We start from the raw sequence: 18,909 nt of genomic DNA, 5'->3' as shown, positions 1-18,909 counted from the left end.
TTCTGCTGAAGCTGTTCAGGTTTTGTTTTTTTGTTTTTTTTTTTGTGGTGAATAAGTGTACCCAGAGCTACAGTGACCATATAAACTACCTTAGTGAACACAGCATTTGTACCACTTGATTTATCAGGTGATCCTAAATTCCCAGTTTTGGGGGGAAAACCATTAATGGCCACAAGGTGATGGATGACATACATGGCATTGCTGCAACATGACACTTTGACCCAGGTGTGGAGTCTGAAGGCTGTGGACCCAGTCAGTGTCCCCATGTGCATGAAGAGCTCCTGTGACCTGCGCATGGTGGCTCTGACATATTTCACATTGGAGGAAATGGCTCATAGAACTGGCAGATTTAATTATCATACTGGCAAAAGAACAATAAAAGCCGTTTCTTGGAAATCAACCAAAATACCTAGGCAAGTTTTAAATCCTCTTCTACCACAGATCAGTATTTTAAGCTAGAAGTCTTCCTCTTCCAAAGACCCCCAGCTGGTAGCCTAGAATCAGATTCAGTTTCTCCCTGTCTCTCTCTTGCTCTGTCTTAGTGGAGATTTAATGGGTCTCTAAAAACTGAACAATTTCAAGAGAAGGACTCATGAGGGCATTAGGGTTTGGCATCTGGGCCAGGCAGTGGTTTTTTTCAGAGTGGACAGGATCTGAAACTGGAATGCATCCTGCTTTTGATGATTGTGGCTGCAAAATTAATGGAATTAATCAAATGCTTGGATCTAGATTTTGCAGGTGAATGCGACACTTATGTTTCTGCTCTCCAGCAGAGTCCCACTGGCTTTGGTGAAATGGTCTATGATGCCCAAAAGGAAGCAATTTCATGACTAGGCATTCCTGTCAAGCAATGTATTTGACATTCTTTATGTAATGTATTGTGCCCTTGGAGCTATGTAGGTGAAATACAGTGTCGCTTATAAGTCCTGTTATTTTTCAAGTGGGTTCCATTTGTCCATACATATTTCATTAAGGCTGAGTCCTAATAGTGCAAGATACCTACTGTTCCTGAGCAATCTACCATAACAATGAAACAGTGAAATTATGGAAAACAATTTGGAGCAACTAAAAGTTTTCTTATAATTCTGGCTCTACAAGCACTAAAACAAAACCAGAAGGACATTTTTTATAACAGCTTTTGTAACCGAAGAGAAATGACGAGAGAGGTTCTGCTGCAACCTTTTACTGAAGGCTTTACTCATTCAAAATTTCCTCTGCCATTACTTAAATCAGACTCTGTTGGAATCAGAGGCATGGATGTGGAATTGTTCCTGAAATCATTCAGCGATGTTGTGCCTGATTTTCCCCTCTTCTCTCACTTCACTTCCCTGCCAACATCAGTGGGAAGGAGCAGGGAATCAAGCCCAACAATTACTTTTGAAAAGATTACTTTTAAGTTTTAAGCTGAACAGATGAAACTTCTTGAATGGAGATAAAGCACAAGACATGAAATAAAGATTATGAGTGGTGGAGGAAACAAAGAATCATTCAAGTATAATTTACCTTTGAAGTTTGCTAATTCGCACTATAGAATGAATGGCAGAAAAGCCCAGTAACATTTCAGAATGGTTACTCAGAAGAAAAATATAGCCATAAAAACACTGTTACCAAAATGTCCATATAATTAATCTCTACAGGTTTTAATAGATTTTTCTTTAATACATTAAAATTTATTTTAAATATATATTAGTAAATTAACCATCATTTTATTTAAAATTCTGTAAAGTGCTCATTCAGTTGATGATAACAAAATTCCATTGTAGCAAGACAAACTAGCTGGAGCCAACTCTGCAAGAGCATCAAAGCTTAGCTTTCATTTGCAAAGAGAAAAGAAATGCGTAGGTTTCTTCACAGCTCATGTTATAATACCAGAAATTTCATTTTTTTTCTTTAAGAAATATATCCTTTAGAATATTAAAAAAATAAGTTTAATAAAGCCTGTGCTTAAAATAGCCAAAGTACTGTATGAAAAAAAATTGCACATTTGATACCATTTCATCCCTGCTTTTCAACCACAGGATAATATGAGGAGTATGTGATGTTATTGGAGGGTCTCTTGAACAGGGCTGATTTTCCTAAGCTATCAGAGCTTCTCACAACCAGGTGAAATTTTCAGCGTACACATGGTGGTTCTCATGGCAGCTGCTGACCATCAAACACCGCTAACCTTTTCGTTTGCTGGGCTGATAATTCCCTTGGAGGTACCATCCAAATGATGTATTCCTATCGTGACCATTGAATAATCCTTAGCCATCATTTTTGCCTCTTTTTTCAAACTCTTCATTTGTGCTAGCTGGAGCTGGCTCGAATTATATGCAAGTGCTGGGATAGTGTTCACTAAAATCAGCTGGAAAGGTTTCTTCTCCTCCTTGTAGCGACACTGAATGTAACGAGAGAAAGCTGAACGGTAGGTTTTATTGAACAACGTATATACAAGTGGGTTGACAGCCGAAGAAAGGTAGCCAATCCAAACAAATACATTAAGTAGTCCTCCAACGACTTCTTCATTGCATGACTCCTTGCAAATCACGGCCATCACATTGGTGATGAAAAACGGGCACCACATCACAACAAACAGAAAGAAGACAATGCCAAGAACCTTGGAAGCCTTCTGCTCGTTGCTGATGGATTGCATGGTTCTCCTCCCAGAAGTCCCCACTTCTCTGTTCAAAGAGCGCTGGAAGAGTTTCTCTGAGGACAGGGAACTCTGAGGGAGGAAGCTAAATGAAGCAAACTTGGTCTTTGGGCCAATGTCATTCACGCATAGCATAGCTTCCTTCTGCAGCGACTTGATAGTTAAAAAGTAGGTGACCACCATGATGGTTAGAGGGATGAAGAATGCCACAAAAGAGCCTACTAGGACAAAATTGTCATCCACAAGTAAGCAGCTGCCTTTCTTAAACACTTTGGAGTCATCTTGTAGTCCAAAGACAGGTATAGGCATGGAGATACCTGAAGGTAGATTAGAAAAATAAGAGGTTAAACACAGTAAGAAACCCCACTATTTCCAATCTCCAAGAAGAAAACCCCACACTCTTAGCTATATATAGATAATTTCTCAAAGAATAAATGGGTATAGGACACAAATGAGCACTAACAGATGGACCCACAATTGATAGATATCCCAAAGCAAACTGAATTGACACAGGGGAATGAGCTATATTGCATCTCATGTTTCAGCAGCGGCACAATGCTAGTCCTGTTCTTGTGACATTTTACTGGGGCTGTCCTAAGAAAAGATGCTGTGTGAAACATTCATCCTGCAGATGCTGAATTTCAGGAACTAAATGTGGTCTGCTAGGCTCTGACATTTGTACTACCACCACCTTTACAAGGTTCCAGCAAAGAAGGGCAGAGGAAGAGCAGTGTTACAGTTTTGAAGGTTTTTTGCCGTTACTCTAATCTGAATTCCCTCTCTCTTTCACAGAAACCCCAGCCACAGGTAAAACACATGTCCTTCCATCCAGCTGTCCCATGACACCTGGTAGCAACACAAGCATAAAAAACTGCTTTATACCCTTGGACCTTGGGCCCCTGTAATGATCTCCAGACTTGCCTCTTGGTTCCTGCCACCTTGGCAAAGGCTTTTATTAACTATGATCAAAATGATACTATGTTTGTCTTTTCTGGGGTGGCTTAGAGAGTGGTCTTGGGCTGTGTTTATAAGAGAATTAAAAGTGTTCTGGGTACTGGTTTCTGATTAGGCTGTGAAATACTGCTTTTAAGAGGAAATATCAGTTTTTCTCATATCTCTGAGAGTAATCTTTCATTGGCTCTTTTTCTGTTCTCCCTGTAATCACCATACATTTGACGACACAGTCTAAATGCTAAAAAAACCCCAGCACTTTACATGTCAATAGCCAGAGGAATGACAGGGATATATTAAGCACTGACAGACCAGATGAGGCAGCCTGAGATGTGGTTCTCTGTGCAGGACTGCAAAGGTCCATTCATGGTATTGCCATCTGCTACAGGCTGCCCTCTCAACGCACAGCCCCGGAGGCAACAGCAGCCATGCAAACTTTTTCTTCCCCTGGAGCATGTGCTGTGTCCTTGCCCTGTTATGAACAGCAAGGCCAGGTTGATGAAGTCCGTTCTCCTTGGACTGCTTTGTCTGATTCAAGCCCACTCAGCCATTTCCTCAGGGACTTCTGCAAATGCTGCTAGCGTCTCAGCAAAATCAAACAGCTGCTCTTGCTTTGGTTGTTGGGTTTGGGGTTTTTTTTTTTCAATATTTGTCTCGTTCCCACCCCCCAAATGGATACTGTCTCTCCAAGTAAGGCAATATTCAGACAGTGAAAAAGATGATGTGCTGTGAAGACAGCAAAAGTGGAGTAGTGAAGCAGAGAGCGATAATGCAGCCCTCTCTGGATAAAAGCAACTAGGAGTTTGACTCCTGCAGAAAGTTAGCATCATCTGGGAGCTTCAGTCCCCTTTGCATCTTTGAATAGAAATTTCAGATGCTGTATTTGGCTTCTGAGGAAGAAAAAATTCATTAGGGAAGAATTTCTTACGATGTGAGGATGATGCTGTATCCTAACTTGTCCCTTGTGTGCCCAAGAATGTCCTTACTGGTTCACAGTTGAAACTCATCCCCTAACATTAGCATTTCAGTGGTACTTCCCTCTACGACCCTTCCTTTCCTTTCTTTCCACTCTGGTGCTTAGACAGGGAACCCTTTAAAAGCACAGGCTGTCTCTTCATTTCACACATTTCCAGTGCCCAGCACAGCCGTTCCAGTCCTAGAGGGAGGCTGGGGAGTCCAGGCACAGTAAAAAACAGTAATAATGACAGTAATAATAATAATATTAGGCTATTATTCTCTTCATATGTTCCATTCCTTTGGTGCTTCTGGAGCTTCTACAAAGATATTTATTTTTCTAACACCATGGCTGTTTATTTTTCTAACAACACTGTAGCTTTGTCTGCACAGGTCAATTTACAAAAGCGCTGTTCTTATCTGCCTGGGGCAGAAGCTGGTGGAGACCCTGCGGTATTGCCCTTTCTGTTTCTGCTGCGCAAGCCCTAAATGCTTGAACCTGGGCTCTGAGAAGCCAGTGGGTGAGGTGCAAGCAGCTCCTGCATTGAACTGATGGAAATCTCCAGTGATGCCAGGAAAGCTGCTGCCTAAAAAAATCTGAGTCAGTCCGACTGACAGCACAGAGGGAGAGGTCAGCTGCAAGGAGCCATGTTGCCCAGCCATGGATGAGTTATCTGGGGTGCAGAATACCTCCAGGGAAATGGGGAATGCTTTGACATTCCTTTTCTTTTTTGGATGAGTTGAAAGATGCTGAAGGCACCCAGCACCTCCCAGCATTACACTCCAGCTGCGTGGAGGCACAGCACTAGTCAGAGCAATGCCACAAGCTTCCCATCTGGTTCTGCCCTGCACTGATAACAGCAGGGCTGTTTTTTCATTTCATTCAAAGACCTAGTGTGAGCTGCAGAGATAAAATAAACAATGGCGTTGACAGAGTAAAAAGATGCCTTTCATTACTACAGACCTTATGGTTCAGCTGTATCAGGGGGCATGGGAGGAGAGGCAGCAGCACTAGAAAGGAAAATTTTAGCACAACTGCAAGCTTTTTCAAGTAGAAGGCCAAAGTCAGTTACAACTCCTCACTTGAAATACAAGGGCAGCAGTTCTCCACCTGCTTTGTTTTGTTGTTAGCAGCTTCTGGAGACTGGCATCTAAATCCAGATTTCTGGCTTTAAAAAATGGAAATGAGTTTCAGCTTGTAGCTGGAGTTTTCACATTTCCTTGTCATTCTTTTAACAAGCGCGAAAGTGCAGTTCACAGCAGAGCTGTAGCTGGCGCTGGTCATGTAAGTTTTTCTGAATGACCGTTCAAGGTGTTTTTCCCCTGCAGCCACGGGTAACTGGCCTGTATGCAGTCTGGAAATACCAGAGGTACCACGGTTTGGTAGCAGAGAACATTGACAGCTGTAACCTGCTTTTTGTGTACACCCAAGTTCTGCTGATGCAAGGGGTCCCACAAATGACACTGTGGCATTCCTGCATGGAATAAATTAACTTCCAGCCCAATTTTCTCTTTTCATCCCTCTACAGGGACTAAACTCTTTGCTCCTGTGACCAAACAAACAAAATTTGTCCGTCTTCAACAGCTAGCTTCTGGCTTCTGTAGCATGAGGATAGCAAATTCCACACAGGGACCAAATTCAAAGGCAGTCATGTTTAAACTATAAATAAAGGAGCTTCCATGTGCAACCCATGTCCACTATTTTGATAGAATTTTTAGGAAGTATCATACGTGGCCAAGAATGTCACCTATATGTCACTCAGATTTGGTCAAGATCAGGCTTGTCCCGTAGACACATAACAAAAAGTCCTGGTCTAAGCTGTATTAGCATTATTGCAGCTGACTGAATTCATTCTTTAAAGATCGAAGTTGACTGATCTATTTCATCTTGATGATTCAGGTATATAATTTCTTGCTGGTTTTACTGTCCTTGCTTTCCAGCTCCCCACTCTTGGTGACTGTGGATGTTTTAAAAGACACAAACTGTGCCTGTGTATTCAAACATCAAGAGAAGAAAATCAGCTTCACAGGAAAGGATCATGCAGAGCTACCAGGTAGGGACAAGCAGGTATTTGGGAAATGGGCATGTGCAAACAATAGAAACAGAGGAAACGACTTGGCAGGATTGTTACAGAACAGCTGTTCCACACCCTGTCCGTGCCACATCCCTGGCTCCCTCTAGCTCAAGCTCCGTCTGGAAAAGGTCTTGACATCCCCTGAGTGCTTTTTTATGGTTTATCTTATTCTGCTTCCAAACCAAACTAAGCTGAAGCACGAGGAAGCACTCACCACAGAATGGGAGCATCCATTCAGGCCCTGGAGGTACATTATCCACTGCGTTTCCAGTTGACATTTCCACTTATATCAGAACATTTTCCCTTGTGGACATCCCTAAATATTATGTTCCTCTGGTAGAAGGTGGTTTATTCATGTAGCTTGATTTATACACAGGTGGCTGTTTCAAACTCTATGGACTTTAATAAAGTGTAAAACAGAACTCACACAATACAGATGAGTAATAAATCCTTCATTAAACCTCAAGCATTTGGGCACAACTTCAGAATGACAAAAATCTCTTGAAAACATCAAAGGTTAAGAGGTAAAACAATAGCATCCTTCTTGTTGTTCTCTCAAAAAGCCTGGTAAAACTGACAAAGGTTGATTTAGTGGTACACATTGCTGGGTCGCAAATCTTCAGAGGTATGCAGCAGCCATAAAACCACTTTAACTAGACAGCTAAACTGGGTTTGCAGCTACCTTGAGCTGCTGAGACTATCAGTGAATCAAAGCCAGAATTTACAATATGCCCTGCAGGGTAGCATACTTGGGCTGCTTAGGATGAAGAGAAGTCAAGGTTCCTTCCGTGAAGTCTCCTTCAAGCAGAAGCTGTCAGTCACATGCTTTCACCTCACATATATCCATTTCAATTGATTTGAATACAGATAAGCATTACTATGTGCCCTAATAAATGTCCAAGGAATAGGAAATACCTTTTAGAAATGTCATTACAGTTTCTCGACAAAATTCAGCACCTTTGTTCAACTTTGCATGAAAAAGAAAAAATCGCCCCAGCTCAAGTTTTAGCAGTCACATTGATTCAGACATACTTGGGTTATGGGCCAGATGACGAGCCACTGCACAGAGATGCACTGTGACACTAGGGACTTCTGAAAGAATTACTGCTTGGAGAAGCCCAGTTGCTCCTTCAGGCAGCTCAATGGGGCAATATTGTCTCATTTCTTTAGAAAAGCCCATGCCTGGTATCTGGTGCCTTTCTGTACTCAGAGAATGTCCTCCTTTGATACTTCTGCACATTCAAACAACAAACTTGTAGGATGTCCATGTCCATCCACATCCTACATCCCAAGACATAAAATGCATACAATGCATATCCTCAGTTTCATGTTGTATAAAAATGGCCTTGGTGCAACACAGCCATCACATTATTTCAATATTTTGGATTGAAGTAACCACACAAAAGAATATTTATTCATTTGGGCTACCACGGTGCCCTGTGTGGATGTTTGGTTGCTCTAGGAACATATACCACAGTGAACCACTTGTAGGGGGGCTGTGGACCCTGTCCTCCTCCGAGTGTCAAGGATGCAAATGCGTCTGAACTTCATATCAGGAGCTGGAGTTTAGCAACAGCTACTTCTGAGCTTTTGCTTAAACATTGCAGAAGAACCACTCAGTCTGGCTCCATGTCTCTGCTTGGCGTGTGGCACTCACCGTTACGGGAGTCAGGGTTTCCACAGAACTGCAAACACTTAGCTGATTTCTGCATGCACCTGAAAATGTTATTTCCCAACTGACCATTTCCAGTCATGACAAACCTTTCACTGTTATAATTTTATTGCTGCTCAAATAGTGCCAGCCACATTGCCAATAGCAAGGGTGTGCAGTTTGCTGATGGGTGGCAGTGTAGATGCAAACATTTCCACCTGGGGAGAGGGGATGTTGAAAAGTTGTGGGTGGATTGGGAATCACCATCTGAGGCTTCATCTAGTTAGTATGAATGTTAAAAACCCTCTGCCTTTCCTAGACAGCGTGGCAGTGTCCCCTGTATCCTGGGCTAGAATTTCTCCTCACGTGTGAGACAAGCACGGACCTCTTCTGTAGCGGTAGGAACGCATGTTGGTGGAGGCAGGAGTCATGAGGAGCTTTCTGTCACATCCCCACATAATAAATTCCAACATAATATTTGCTTTCAGATGGATTTCCTCAAGAGCTAAGTGAGTCACGGTGCTAGGGGAGCACTGTCTCTTTTCTGCATCCCAAGAGGCCATCTTCACAGGGCTGGAGTCAAAGTGGATCCAGGCATTTTCCCTATCACTGTCTATAGGCCAAATTTAGTTTTTTATTCGAGGGCACACAGAGAGCTGGTTTTCTATATCTTTCCCTTGGTACACTTAATTTTGTCACACATGTTATATTTAATACAACTGAAAGGAAAACTACATTATATTTAACTTCCCATAGGGGGTGCCAAGTAATGCTTGGATTATTCTATAAATTTTGAAATGGCTTTGTTCTTGGCAGCTCAGAAAATCTCTGAGGAAACATGTTATTTAGCCTAGTAGGAGATATATTCAATTCTTTTTATGTGAGAAAATGATTGCAAATGATCACTTATAATAATGTAATGCCAGAAATCACCTATTTAATTTTAGAAAAACAAAATCAGAAAAGTCTCAGTGTCTTACTGATGTTTCTCACTTACGTCCTCAGTGCTGAAGCCTATTTCTAACAAGAACAGAGATGTGTCTCTCCAAATTAACTTGTAGGAATGCAATAATAAGTTAAATAGAAACAGAATTAAAGGAGCATTACAGGGAGGACAGAGCAAGAAATGAAGGACATGTGTCCCTTTTTGACTCAAATGATTAGAAACCCACGGATCCAGAGTGGGCTGAATTATGAGAGAGGAAACAGCTGATGGAGTTTCTTACTGATTTGGTATAATCTCATTCACTTACAAAATGTGCATGCAGCCCTATTTCCTAGAGGCAGCAAGAATCCAACCGTAGGGAGTGGTTTCTTTGCTCTCGGCTTTAAGTGCTGTTCCTGCCTGCACGCACCTCAGAAGTTCTGTGTCCTTCACATCTGGTCCTTCTTATTGCCTTGTTGGATTTTCCGATTGTTCTGAGTGTTTGCAGAAGACACAACCTTTTGCACAGTAATTTCCAGTGGAGCCTCTCCACTGTTACAGTCTTTGCTTTTTAGCTAATGACATTTTTGGCTTGGGCAGAGGCTTCTGCCAAGGTGCTTATTGGCTTCTCTCAGCTATGTCAAATCAAGAGAAGTTGTTACCCCTCTGTGTAATATGATTACCCGGTCGCTAAAGGGTCTAACAGAGGCATATAGAAGTCTGCATTTAGCAAATAGCTAGAAATAAATAAATATTTATGAATGTCCAAAAAAAATTACTTTGAAAAAGGATTTAGGGACTGGGGATTTCAGATCATGCCATTTGTGTATGCAGCAAGGAGCAATAGTAAACAGATCCTGGTGGTTTCAACTGAGCAAGCTGAAATAGAGAGTCTTGCTATTACAACCAAACCCTCTTAGTTTACTGCCAGCACAGGTCTGCACAGGCTGACTTCATCTTTTGCCGACTGCCGTGGGCAGAGGGGAGGCCTTCAAGGGGTGAGAAATTGCTTGACAAAGCTGTTCTGCCTGGTCTGGTCTTTCATAAGCAGCAAAGCAGTCACACTTCCCAAAGCTAGTCTTGCTATCTCATTTGAGTATTATTTTTTTTATTTTAAAGTAACTTCCTTATGTGCTTGTAGGCAATAATGTCCTCAGCTCTTTACTGCATATTGCCTTATTTTAGCTGAAGCTCTGCAGTGCTTCTGTCTTTTGTAGAACAAAAGTCTTTCTGCTTGGAGTTAGCACATTGGTGACCTTCTGTATGGAACACCTGCAGGTAAAACCTTCACCTCTATGGCCAGCAAATACGTGTATGTTCTTGATCAGTAGAAACCTTGTAAAACTGAAACACTTTATCAATTTATACAGATTTTTTCTTTTAGATGACACACACGTACATTCCATCTGCTTGTTTACTACAGCATTTATACATACTGAGGCACAGAGCTTTTCCTAAATAAGTAAGAAATATCAGACTACCCCATAAATAAATTCTTGCACAATACGGCTAAAGGACAAAGTAATGTACCACATGCCAGATTCTTCCACAGGTCTCCCATGAATTCAATGAATCTCCCTTTTACTGTGCTTGGTTAGACCTCATGGTCTGATTCTGAATATTTTAGGGATGTTAAGCCTGGAGAAAGATGTCAAAAGAACCTGGCCCTAGACTCGGCAAGTGTGTCAACTCTCAGTTAAAAAATAAATCTCTTTGCCTTGTGTAGATTACTGTGCAAATACAAGTCACCATAAATGCATCTACAAGGAAGAAGAGGGAGGCAAGAAGGTATCTGGGCTTTTGCAGCAGAAGAGAGGGCAGAGCTGTTTAAATCCAGGAAGTCCAGGAGATTAAAAGCCAGTAACAGAGCCTAAAAATCCTTTTCCTATTTACTGATCCAGAGGAACCCATTCAGCCTGACCTCCAGTAAGGAGTGTGCCATCATGCCACGTAGAGCAAACTTGTCCACCTGAGAAAGCATTATTCCTGTGTTCCCCATGTGAAAACTTAGCCCATCCTTAGAGGTGGGACAAAGAAGTGTTTATGGGAGGGATTCAGCAGTGTTGTTGGCACCGCATTGCCATGTCACATCTGAGGTGAAATTGCTTGTCTTTTGTCCTGCTCAGTCCCATGTTTCCCAGCTTATGCTGAGAGCACACGGACAACTAGTGTCAGTGGCAATGCTGAAAAAGCACAGAGAAGGGTAAACCCCACTACATACCAGCAAACTGTGTGGAAGCCATAACTTTCTTCTGCTGGGAGCTGGGCTAGGTTAGATTTGCATCCGGCAAGAGGCTTCTTTTTCTCATTAGCCCTCCCTCAGGCCAGCTATTCCTGCTACGTTCTCATGGGGAAGTGCCTGAAGAAGAGAAGGGCAGGGAGACCTGCCTGCAGCCTCAGGTGCATTTTAAAATCTGAGAGTATGAAATATTACAAGGACTGGAAAGGCATGGGTACTCTCCATCCTACTTGGCTTAAAGGCATGTGGATACCACGTGTCACATAAAAAGAAGCAGGGCTGAAAATAAGCACTAATTTCACAGAAACACACACCCATCTGCATGTGGCCACATACCTACTCAACTAAGATTGCCAACTTTTCTAAATGAGTTACAAGCTGTGTTTTCATGATCTGAAGTCACCATTACTTACATCAGCCTTGTTTTGACAACAGTGTCAGTAGGTCGTTACAAACATTGGCAGTCCCCTGAGGACCAGCAAGGCCAGTGCTGTGACACCTTTAGCCTGCGCTCTGACAACGTGCCAGTGATGCTGTATCTGTTAGCGCAAAGGAGATGTCCTACCAGCACCCAACTGCATAGGGTAGAAAGGGTGTAGGGTAGCAGTGGAGGTTTCTGCAAGTTTTGCATCCCTCTAGTTTGTCAATAGCATTTATATCTTCAAATGGGTCTGGTGAAGTCTCCTGGGAGGGTTCCTCCGCCTATACATCGCTGGTCCTCTATCCCAGCACTCCCAGCTGGGACACTGGCGTTGTATTTCCAGTGAGACTGACAGGGCATGTGGCCCCATGTGCCAGCCCTTCTACATGGACTCCAGCTTGTTCCGTGCATCTGCCTCCACTTTAATCCCCACCCCCCACCTAGGAAGACCTGCTGGGAGGTAGGGTGGAGATGGCGTGTCGCATTCACAGTGCCTAGAGGAAACCAAACCGCAGCTGCAAAAATCGAGGGGGGGGGGAGTTTTCTAATGTAACAGTAGAAGGCTTTTAAAACCTCCCACCCTGTAATTTAATTGCATTATTATTTACAATACCAATTTATTTGCAGTCTGATCTTTGGCGAGATACAGGCTTATCACTCTCCCGAGTCTGGAAAGAGTAGAGAGTAAGGCGGTGTCTGGCTGAGTGTGGACAGGAAGCCGAGGAAGCGGCTTGCCTGGAGGATGCTGGCTGAGCAGAGCCAAAGCTCAAGGTAGCCAGATGGCAGCTACAATCCTGCTGTCAGCTGGGAGTTGGGAGGGAGCTGGGCTTAATATTCTCCTGCAGGGGATGTAGGCTGATGATGGCTGTGTAACCACATCGTCCATGGTGATTAGAAGTGATTAGAAGTGAGTGACCTTATGATAAAGAGCTGAATATTTAGTTTGAAAAATTGCAAGAGGTGCCCTAGGTCTCCAGCCTAGCTCTATGCAGAGGGACAAGATGCTGCTTTTTCTTTATTTAAAGCTCCTGGATGGACAAACCTGCTACTTCTGTGGCTCAGCAAAATGCAGCAAAGCAGGTCAAACACCCTTTTTCCTTTTTGTATACTCAGTTAATGTTGTTTAAATTGCATTGGTGTTTTTAAGTTCCCTGTAGCAATGGTTTAATTTCTACTCAAAAGAAGTTACAAATTTACAGTTGTCACTGGCTTAGGTAAATACATTAATTTGAAAAGGAAAAGAGCCTTTAAGTGGGATCAACTCCAGCCACTTGTGGTATCCCTCTTGTTTAGCGCAGGACCTTTTTGTATTCCATGTCAGATGGCTTTGCAATGTTCACTGTTCAGGCCCCTAGGAGAACAGATTTGGGGATAATTGTGCTTTGAGAAAGAAATAAATACCATACGTTTGTAACAGGATCTTTCCAGATCACACGTTATCAGTCTGCCTTTTTAGCTATGAAGATCCTGAAGGCTCCTTAGGGCTAGCTTATTATATACTATACATGCTACATACACAGTGATGTCTAAAAAAAATGTATAGTAGCAATAAGCTAGAAATTACAGACAGATCATAAGTAACTACTGTGATGTCTCCTGGAGCAGTCTGAGTGGCAAGATCCTTTACTATCTCTGTTTTTATACTTCTGGGATTTTAATTATTACTGGGTATGATTTGTTGAACGCTGGTAATTTACTTAACTCTGCCTTAATCCTCCAATGAACTGAATAGAGATTTCTTTTGGTATCTGAGATTTCTCCTGCAGTTCTGCTTGACCTCATTGCATAGTTTAAAAGGAGACTGAATGTAACTATGAGATTATTATTATTATTATTATTGTTGTTGTTGTTGTTGTTGTTGTTATTTTAGCAACTATTTTGCACTGAGTCTGAAGGCACAGACAACCCAAACTGTAATTCTTCTGAATTTTCTAGACCTCAGGCCAGTTTCCACTTTGATCCAGATCTTCATCTTGTCTCTCTGTGCCTCCTTTTGTGATTGCTTGCAGAGAGGCTGCTGATTAAGCAAATAGTCTGCTTCTAACTAGTTATATAAGGAGACTGCGCCAATGGCCAGACAGTTATTGGGGTAGATGCCCTCATGCGATGGATAATTTGGAAGGGAAAACAGGATGAGAAGCAGCTTAGAGACCTGCACTGCTCTGAACATCATGATTCAGGATACTGTACGTGATGTGCCAGTGCCTGGCCAGTATATAATGCCCTTCACCCTGACGGAACTGTTCTTTTGTTAAATCAGCCAGCGCCCTGGTCACATTTAGAAGATGGCAGGGTTGAAAAAGAGATGAAAAAGCGATAAATCATGCCTTCCCATGTATCCCATCTACAGGATGAACTGCCCTTGCAACAAAAATTGGCTGCTCTGAGTGCTGGAGGGATCTCCTCATGTCCTGCAGTGGTATGCAAGGCAGGTCTGGTTTTACCCTGGAAACATACAACCTAAAACTTTTGGGCACTTTTACGCTTGTAAGAAGAAAGCTGCAAGCTAAACCCCATGCAGTATTTTTCTTACTATGCTCGGTTCAGCTCAGTCCATGATCCTAGCAATAGCGGTCAAGTTGACATTTGGAAGCTCAGATCAAATACAGAATCATAACAAGGGTTATGTACTACCAAAAGAAAACAAGTCTTCCCAGTGGCTGTGATTTACTTGTGACATAAATGCCAGACTGAATGCTGTGAAATACACAGCTCTGATTTTGATCAGCCAAAAAACAGAGCCTTTATTGTGATATCTTAGCCTACTTTTAGGACGTCATAGGACTTTGACAGGCTGTTTTCCATCAGTGACTCTGGAGGACATCATAGGCAAAACCAGCTGACAGGTATTTCCAAATTTTTTTGTAGGTAATTAGAAATATGTTGAGTCATCTCTGACAAAACCCCTGACACTTATTAGCTGGACTTCTACTTAGAAAAGATGCCCATGGCATGGGCTGGGAAATGAATGGGGAAAGTTAATTGCAGACCAAGTGTGCAATAGTTTGCAATGTTCCTGTTAACAGGGGTAAATGTAAGGATTTTTTTTGTAAAACAGAATTCTGTGATATGTATTTCTTTCTTAACATTATAAAATGTAAGATCTGGCTTAAATAATTTTTTTTTAAATACATGAAAGAAGCTGTGAAATTGCTCTCTATAATTTTAAAATGAATGGAAATTTGTTCTTGACATTTTCTTTTATGCCATGTAGTGCTAGTTTAACAACACTATTTTTAATTTAGAAGGCAATTAAATGCAATTGCAGTGTACAGCTGACAGAGTTTATAAATCCCAACATGATTCCTTGTGCACTTCTTCTCTGCTCATTTATATTGCATGTGGCTTCTGCTATGTGGAAATTCCAGTTCCTCTGGTAAGAGATGCTAAAGTAATTTCTTGGTCACTATAAGATCACCTTTTGAGCATGTACTCTTGTAGAGACCTAGTGGAAAAAGATCAGAGCAGGCCTGCAAACATGTCCTTTCTGCATTTTGCAACACCTCACATAATACTTTCTGCAGAAAAGAGTATCCTGTGGTAGGATCTAGGCTCATCATTCCCTCTCTGGCTGGGGAATCCATTCTGGATTCTTGTAGGTATTGCACACTGTGCTGGGTACACGACTGGCTAAAAGATAACAGCCTTTCAGAGGAGGAGTAACTTATAAGGGGCACTGTACTGTTACTGCCTTTTTTCTTAAAACATTCAGTTTATCTGTTTATCTACAAAGAGAGTCTGGCTGGTTATAAGTTATATTGCCAACCATGAACAGTCACTTACTCATTGAAGAAACCTGACAATAGGACCAGCCTGGTCCAGTTGAGCTTAATGCTTCTCTGCCATTAGCTTCAAGGGGAAGAATGGTTCTTGTGGTCTTCAGGGCAAAGACAAGTGTGTTTTTTTTTAAAAAAAGACAACGAACAAATTCTGCCATCAGTACCTTGACTGACCAGATTCTTTCCACACAGCTCCGCTATTAAAAATACAGCTCTATAATTTAAAATTTGCCTTTTTTTTAAAAAAAAATGAAGTAGAAAGGCCACACATGAATGTTGTGACCACTCCTCATTGCTTTTTGTACCAGTAAAGCAGAATATTTCTTGCAAAAGAGGTGCTCACAAAATGAAAGTGTGTCTTTTTCATAGGCAAAATCCTTCATCTCCTCCTGATAATCAGGTAATTACACAAAGAAATTAGTAAACGTATACATAGTAATTATTCTTCATTTGATAACACATATGTGCTGGTATAATGCATTCTTCCCCATCCAGATGTTTACTTGGTTGCTCAGTGTCTCCAGTTTGGAAATGTGGCCCAACGGATTTTTATGCTGTTTCTTTATGTCTGTGTTTCCAAATTTGGAGAATTTGGAAAGCAGTTCAATCATTACTATTCTTTTCCGCATTTTTGCATACAGAAAAGTATAGGTTAGTAACACCACCTTGTCAGATAATGAAAAAAACCCATATACAAGTTCAAAATGCAAGTTTTTTTAACTTTCACAGATATGAGAGGAAGGTACGTGTGGTAACCTGTTGGTCTGGTGGATGACATGTGTTCACTCTTCTGGAAAGAAGCAAAGGATTCTGTTACATGGGAAATATGGGAATAATTTACATCGATGAGGAAGGTAAATACGGTATTTATGTCTCTTTCTCAGAACCATTTAAGTAATGTCTCATAACCGGAATACATGTGCTAGCCAACTCAGAAATGTGCATCCCAGCACAGAATGTTAACTTCCCTCGGACAACCTATGGATGAAGTGCTCATTTACTCGTTAGTTATCACTGCTGGGGGAGTGATTAGTATGGCAATAAACTTTCTACTGGCATAATTGTTACTGACTACCAAAACTCATATATTGTGTCTCTATAAAATAACAAAATGAAAATCCTACTTCTGTGAAATGGTGATGAAGCTCTAATACTTCGTTCATGAGATTTTGTGCCATGGCCCTTCATTATAGTTAATGCAAATTTCTCTATATGTTGTGTCACAACTTTTTGACAACATTTTTCTGGCATTTTATTTTTATGGTGGCAGCTACATCCACAAATGGAGAAGGTCCCGGAGGATTGCCCAAACACAAAACCTAAAATGTTTGCTCTTGAAATCCTCCAGCTGGAAAGAGCAAACAGTATGTTCACTCTCTAGGAGATGATTTAATGAGTATGATTAAAAAACAAAGAAATGTTAACTAAGGAAGTGATTATAAATACTTCTAAAAATGCAAAGCCAAGTTTTGAATGACTACATGGTAAAGAGAGTAGTGTAGCAGATATTTCCAGTTTAGCTCCAGCACTTCCAAATTTAAATGCTCAACTTTAAATCTATATTGTCGAAATACAGTGCTGTGTGTAATTATTTGCAATTTTATGTATTTTGGCAGTGTATTCCATATTATACCAAGTGGTCTTTTACTATGCCAAGCCATCCCTAAATTAGGCTTGAATGAACTGGCAAATTACAAGTATGTCATCTGGGAAGGATGGAGGATGTGGTGGATCTGGAACAGGGATCCCCAGCCTGTAGCCCCTTGGCTATTTGTGCCTTTTGAAAACAGTAAAGGGACTTTCAAATGAAAGCTATCCTTGGCAGAAGGAGGTGTGAGCTGAAGAAGGCCAAACCACAATCCAGAGACACTGAGACTTGTACTTTCCCAATCCCAGCTGCTTCCCTGGCCCTTTGTACTCTGTAGGGCAGCAAGAAGTCATGCAAAGAAGTTGCAGGCTGCCTGGGAAGGAGGGGCAAGCCTCTATGTCAGCATAAAACTTCACACTGCCAAATTATCAGAGGGCTCAGTCGCACTGGGCTTGCACCAGTGGTAAATTTTTGCACCCTGCACTTTGGAGAATGTTGCTTCACATGCTATGGTATTTCTCTATTTTTGAAGCCTTGGAAGCAACAGCAAAAATTTGGAGAGTTATGCAGTGGGGGATATTTCACCAGCCTCATCCAGCTCCACTTTGGACTTTTTTTCTGCATGAAAAGTACTGAATAAATCTAAGTTGTTAGTGACTGGGGAAAGCAGAGATTGCCTGAAGGCAGTGAACAGATGTGTAGGCTGAGTGAGAAATGATAAAGAGAAAACTCAGCTAAGAGGATTTGGGCTTCATCAAACCTCACATTACTTAGACCATTAACGGAGGAATAGAGAGAAATAAGGACAGAGGAATTACATATATAATAGCTTAACATTCATGACTGTAATTCTTTTATGAGGCCCTTTCGAGGATTTTTAAATGAGAGAATAAGGCATTGTTGGGCTCTTGCAGAGCAATACATTTCTTAGGTCCACTTAGGACTCAAAGGTGCTTTACCTGAATTTTTCAGCATAGGCTCTATTTACAATTCTATAGATTCCAGTCAAACACTATTCAAAATTCAGCTCTGATTTTTCTAGGAAGAGGAAATGCTTGGGCTTTTTACACCTGTTCTCAGTAATGACCTCTGTGCTTTAAAACAAATGGAATAATTTTCAGGGTTTAATGGGCTTTTGCCTTCAACAGCTACAAATAATCTAATTATCTAGCCACTCTGGGTAGTGGATGATTTAAGAATTAAAGACACGATTAGAATCTGTTACAGTAATTAGAATCAATTTTAAACCAATTGCCTGTGGCATTACATGGTCTAGCGAAAGAAATGCTGCTGGCTAAATGCTTTTCTTCCACTAAAGGCAAACCCATATATTAGTACATTTTTTGTTTAAACTAAGAAAGTCAAGATTTCAGAAGTCAAGTAAATCAAATTATCTTTTTTTTATGGTGTTTTTAAATACTTAATACATACTTAGTATGTCACCGAAGCCAACAGAAGGAAGACCACTGAGTGACTGGTCTTTGGAACAAATTGACTGAATAAATTTGTGAGTTTAGTGAATAAAAGGAAAATTACAAATTTGGTGAATGGAAGTGTTGTTGCTTAGGTAAATTAGAAGTCATAATGAAAGAAACATGGGTAGATGGGAAGCAATAAGACAACATCTGCAAGCCCTGCAAATCAGCTAGAAGTATTTGCAGGAGTCAGTGAGCAGGTGGATAATGGTGATC

General features: G+C 41.3%; 1 protein-coding gene across 2 annotated transcripts in view; it reads right to left on the bottom strand.

Moving 5' to 3' along the window:
- Positions 1-1,118: 1,118 nt before the first annotated feature.
- HTR2A (5-hydroxytryptamine receptor 2A) overlaps positions 1,119-18,909 on the bottom strand; it is a 28,251-nt gene continuing 10,460 nt past the window's right edge. For both annotated transcript variants that reach the window (XM_037377810.1, XM_037377809.1), the window contains exon 4: positions 1,119-2,952. In XM_037377810.1, the coding sequence (XP_037233707.1) occupies positions 2,153-2,952 (800 nt within the window). In that variant the 3' untranslated portion in view covers positions 1,119-2,152. The remainder of the gene's footprint in view (positions 2,953-18,909) is intronic.

The sequence above is a fragment of the Falco rusticolus genome, chromosome 2 (assembly GCF_015220075.1).
Source record: "Falco rusticolus isolate bFalRus1 chromosome 2, bFalRus1.pri, whole genome shotgun sequence".
NCBI classification, from domain to species: Eukaryota; Metazoa; Chordata; class Aves; order Falconiformes; family Falconidae; genus Falco; species Falco rusticolus.
Note: the sequence above shows the minus strand (reverse complement) of the source record. Positions and strands in the feature narration are given on the sequence as shown.